This window comes from Elephantulus edwardii, unplaced genomic scaffold, assembly GCF_000299155.1.
Source record: "Elephantulus edwardii isolate Elephantulus edwardi_28Jun2011 unplaced genomic scaffold, EleEdw1.0 scaffold00012, whole genome shotgun sequence".
Classification (NCBI taxonomy): Eukaryota; Metazoa; Chordata; class Mammalia; order Macroscelidea; family Macroscelididae; genus Elephantulus; species Elephantulus edwardii.
The window spans coordinates 27,156,901-27,162,551 of NW_006399762.1; the positions used below are offsets into that span (position 1 = coordinate 27,156,901).

Sequence of the window (5,651 nt, forward strand, 5' to 3'; positions counted from 1 at the left end):
AACGCAGATTGTTAATAGATCTTCCACCAATCCTGACACCACACTTCTCCTCATAGAGCCCAGCCTCTCAGATAATCTGTTCTGCATACAGGTTGAAAAGATATGGAGATAAGACACCTCTCTGGCGTACACCCTTCCCAATTTTGAACCATGCAGTATTTCCTTGCTCTATTCTGATGACTGCCTCTTTCTTGGTCCAAGTTTAGGTTCCGCATTAGAACGATGAAGTGTTCTGGGATTCCCATTATTCTCAGAGTTAGCTTGTTAAAAATTTCATGTATGATGTCAAGCAGTTATTTTTAGTACTTAGGGTGGAAAACCCTTAAATAACTTTATTGGGTTTTAAGAGATAAATATTAATTTCACTTCTAAGAAGCCTTAGTGGGTTTGGGTTCATTATATTCTAGATGAACTTCTTTTAAAATTGAATGAAAAGTTGTTTAGATCCAGAATAGTTTATTAAATTCACTGCTATCCTTGTTTTTTATATGGGTTTGGGGTTTTTTTTTCCCCCTATTGGAGAAGAAACTCCTGCTTGCTTCTCAGAATTGCTTATTAAAGAGCTTGTGCAATTGAATGTGAGCCTTCAAAAGACTTGAAGGACCATCTGCTGGCTCCCGCTCCTGTCCTTGTGAACCACTGGTGCTGGTGGCTCTGATGGCTGGAGTGTGGACTGAGGGACAGCAGATGGCTGTAAAAACTTGAAATCTTCAACAAATGGTCAGGATCATTGAACTTGAGTTAGTCAAGATGCTGGCCACATGGAGTTAATGTGAATGTATTAAGGGTCTCGCATAGTCTGCTGGTTGGTACATTAATGGGTTGCCCCCTCCCCTGGCTGTTCTACCCTTCCCTTTGTTTTTGTTTTGCTTTGTTTAAGAGCTGGCATTCTATTTGCTCTAAGAATCTGTAACACGTGGCTTTGAGAAGAGAAAATTTAACCAAAACATAGTTTGTGTTTCTTTTTTCAGGTGCCATGGGAGTTTGGTTAACTAGTATAATTAAATGGCCCTATTTAGCATTGGTTTATAGTGAAATCCTAGTGTTCCTGTGTTTAGTAGCCTTTTCTGCTTCCAGGCAGATTCCTGATTCCCCACAGGTAAACTTTAGAGCTAATTTTAGCCCATTCTATGAATTCTTTGGTTTTGTACTTCATTTAATTCTTTCCGTGAACTGGTGCCTGTTTAAAGATGTAATTGTGGAAAATATGATTTGATTACAGATAGTGCCTTTTGTGGCATATCCTTGGACCTAACTTCTGATAATAAGTAAAATCCTTATGCAACACAGATAGAAATACAAGTATGAGACAGGCAAAGGGGAATGTGTTTTCTGGAACCAGGGTGGAGTGGAACCACCACCATGTGGAAGCAGAAACTCCCGTTTCATGTGATGAAGACATGCCTGTGGCATGTGGGGCAGATGGAGTGTGAAATAGCTTCAGGAAACGAGGTACCGAGGGACCTTGGGTTTAAAATGCAATTTCAGAAGGAATGCAAGCTGACTTCTGGATTTCAGACAGTTTGGCGTTATGGGGGGAAAAGGACTTTAATTGGGCTGCTTTATTTTCCTTTAATCAAAAAGTCAAGGCCAAAGCATCCAGCAAAATGTTCTCTTACTTCTTTCTCATTATCATCAAGAGCAAGGACTTTCTTTCTACATGGGATACAAGTATTCGGTTTTTTTATAACCAAAATATAAAATTTTGCACCACCAGGAAACTCAATGGTTGTCATTTTACTCAAAGAAACATATTGAACCAAAATCTCATCACTGCTGAGTATATTCTGACTCCTGTTGACCCCATAAGGCAGAGTGGAAATGCCCCATAGAGGTTCTAAAGCTATAATATTTTTAATAAATTTTTTTTAATTTTAATTGTGATTTTAATGTAAGTTTACAGAAAAGTTGGATTTTCATTCATTCATTGTTAAACATATCCCTCTCCCTCTTCCCTCCTCCAGTTGTTTCTTTTTTGAATATTCAGTGTTGCTCAATTTCCTACCTCCCCCCTTTTCCTTCCCTCAGTCCTCTTAATTCTGGACTGTTGTCAGAGGCATAATGCTTAATCATATTTTCCTTTTTAAACAGTTCTTTTCATTATCTGTTCACTAAACATACCTCCATTTGTTTCTCCAGCAGAGTAGCTAGTGGATTCGAACATCCAACCTTTTTGTTAGCATCTGAGCACTTAATCACTGGGCCAGCAGAGCTCCTTGACATGTATTTGGGGAACCCATAAGTGAACATCTTAAGGAAGAGAAGCATTCTATCAGGATTCAGTCAAATGATTTTCAGCTAAACTAACCAGTTAATATCAGGTTGGAGGTGGGTATGTAAGTGTTGTTTGAACCTCCTCCTTTACAGCTTATTTCAGTGCTGTTAACGTTCTCTCAGGTCGTAGCTTTGCTAATCTTACTTGGGTGTGTAAAGCTCTCTGAATTGGAGAGAAAGCTAACAGTGTTGATGGGGCAGTGGTGGTTTAATATACTGCCAATGTACCTCATGGCTGACCCCCACCTATTTGCCACTGGAGTTGTGTTGCCAACTCAGAGGCAGGAAGTTCTAATCCACTAGCTGCTCCATGGAAGAAAGATGGGAAATCTCTTCCCATGTAATTTACAGCCTCTGAAAACCCTCTGGAGGGTCAGCTATAATGTAGTTCTGACTGGATGGCAGTGATTTTGAGCATTTTATCTATATGTATGCTAAGACCATCCCACTTTCAAGGGGGAAAAACCCAACAAACAACCTAACACCAATTTTTTAATCATTCTAAATATTTACCATTTTAAGTTCACTAGCGGTTTATCTCATGGTCTCTTGCTTAGCCTCCGTCTCATTTTTTTCCATTTCTCTTCTGACTGTTGTCTCGTCAGACCTCCTTGTTTCTCTTTTTTGATAAATGCTTTCCTTTTCCTCAGTCTTTTTTCTTTGAATTATTTTGTCCACTTTCTCAAACCCAGTTTTTATTTTTGTCAATACATGTAAAAACTGTATTTCTAATGCCAACCTTCCCTATTTTTAAAAAATCTTCTCATAATTTTGTTTCTCCTCTTATTCTACATATAATCGATTTTCTATAACTTAGCTTCTTATTAGTTAAAGGAGAAAACCTAACTAATTTGCTTCTAGAAGCCAGGACCTCTACCACTTTGATTTCACCGGATCCTCAGGCTAACTTTAAAATAGTGAGGTGGAGAGGGGATGTTACTGAACGCAGCAAGGGGTTCTTTGCAAGGGGTTCTTTCTGTAGTCAGTTGCCAGTAAGACAGACAGATTGCACTAGCCAAGGCACTTATGGGAAAACAAAGAGAATTCTTCTGAAAACAGACTCAGGGAGTGATCATTGATTTTTATACTAATACACTTTTGTTAGTAAAGTTACAGAATTTCTACGTTTAAAAAGGACGGTTTACTAGTAAACAGACAATTTAAGAAATAGCTAACATGTGACTGAGGAACAAAGAGTTTTGAAAAGGTAAATGCTCCTGGGAAATAGGCAGTTTAAGGCACAATTTCTCTATGACTGAGAAAAACAGTTTCAAGAGGTGAATGCTAATATAAGAAAGACACATGTCCTCTCCTGGTAAATAGTTTAAAGTACTTCACTTTACTAAAGAAAGGGAAGAAAGGAATTCTTAGGCAAGTAGTTTTATAGGCTAGAGAAAACTGATGTCAATTTTATAACCGTAATAATTGATATGCTTGGATAGCTCTAAATTTATTAAAACCACTCCTTCAGGGACATCTAGCCACTGACTAGAAAGCAAGCAGGGCCCTTGATCTGGTGACCTCAGTGACCTATACTTGTATACTGTGTCAGCTTTCCATATTGATTCTTTCTTTCAAAGGAGCGTGGATAAATTGTGGGTTGCCAATATGTATCTGAACCATAGATGCTCTGTGCTTAATGACTGAGGGCTTCTAGTGTGTGTGCGGGCTTTTTGAGTATACTTGAAGATGAGAACAGTTCTTGACGTTAACCTTTGTTATCAGTGGAAAAATAGCGATTGTTGCTACTTCCTTATTGCTATTAAAAATATTGTATTTTCACTGGGTTTGAATATGTTATTGTTGTTGGTTGCCATTCAGTCGAGCATGACTTACAGCGACCCTATGAACAAAAGGCCTGAAGCCTTTCTATAACTGTCGTCATTTATGAAAGCTCTAGTTTCCAGAGGCATGTTTAGGAAGTGGATGCTGCCCCTGTGCATTTAACCTTTCAGGTAGAGTTTTCAGACTGTGCTAGCTAAATTAGATTTAGTGTGTGTACTTTTCTATTTGTTTGTTTAATTCATGGTTCTAGGTTAGTGATGATGAGGTTGCGGATGAGGAAAATGTGGGTGGGAGATTGTCGTGGTAGCAAAAGGGCAGCTAACGATCACACTCCTAGATACATAAAAAGAAATTAGAGATGTAGAAAAAGTTCGTGTACAAAGATGCTTAAAGTGGTTTTATGGGAGAAGGGTTTTATGTGGATCAGTTCTGGATCTTCACTGTGATGATGGATGCGTGAACCTACAAATGTGTTAAAATAATATGCAGTTAAACACATACGTACAAGTGCAACTAAAATTGGTGGCTCTTGGACAAGATTAGTGAATTGTTTTAGTGCTAATAACCTGCTATCAAAATTTACACTATAGTTTTAGAAGATACTGCTACAGGGAGGATAAAGCAGATAAAGGTTACTTGGGATCTTTCATGTTATTTAATTATTTCTTATAATTGTGTGTAATCCACAGGGACAAAAAGAAAATTTTTTTTATTTTTTTAAAAAGAAAATTTTAATTAAACATTTTTTCAAGTTTTAAAAATAACTACTGTTTGATGGTTCAGTGACAGTTTGGAATCTTGTTGCTATTGACAAGTACTTCTTTTGAACCAGTATATATTTAAGCTTGTGTACCGTGAACAGAAGGGATTTCTTTATTTATTTATTTAAAATAAAGCTATTTTATACTGGTTTACTTACAAAGTTCATAGACATTGTTTTTCACAATCTTTCCCATTTCCTTTACCCACCCTCTCCCTCCACCCGTCAAATTGTGCGACCCTATGATTAACCCCCTATTCTTCTGGCTACTTTGCCTTCCCCTCTCTGCCCATACTCACCCCTCTACTTCCCAGCCTTCACCTCCTTGGATCCTCATACACGTTCTACAATAATGCAATAATGATCTTATACCATATTTGGAACAAAGGCTTTTAAAAAACTTTTACTGCAGTGTACCTGTTTTAAAAAATGTAATCAATTTTCTGTTTTCTCCCCTTTCCCTCTTTTCTTTTAGCCATGAAGACTTTGAATTTATTTCCGGAACACGGATGCGCAAACTTGCCCGAGAAGGCCAGAAACCTCCTGAAGGGTTCATGGCCCCCAAGGCATGGACGGTGCTGACAGAGTACTACAAATCCTTGGAGAAAGCTTAGGCCGATCACCCCAGAGCTCCAGAGCTCTACATTGGTTAAAAAAGAGGGACCACTCATTCACTGTTGGGTTTGCTTTGTGGTGGTGTCTGTCTAGAAGTGCTTCTTAAAAAACAGATCATTGTCCTTAACTAACATCAATTTTGATCTGCCTTATGAGTTCTGTTTTGAACAAGTATAACAATACTGCTGGTCTTAATGTATCTTTTCCACTTACCATA

The 5,651-nt window shown here is 38.0% G+C and overlaps 1 protein-coding gene across 1 annotated transcript in view; it reads left to right on the forward strand.

Moving 5' to 3' along the window:
- Nucleotides 1-5,433, forward strand: part of PAPSS1 (3'-phosphoadenosine 5'-phosphosulfate synthase 1) — a 168,553-nt gene extending 163,120 nt beyond the window's left edge. Inside the window, exon 12 of the mRNA XM_006881106.1 lies at nucleotides 5,295-5,433. Coding sequence (XP_006881168.1) covers nucleotides 5,295-5,433 — 139 coding nt within the window. The remainder of the gene's footprint in view (nucleotides 1-5,294) is intronic.
- The last annotated feature ends 218 nt before the right edge of the window (nucleotides 5,434-5,651 follow it).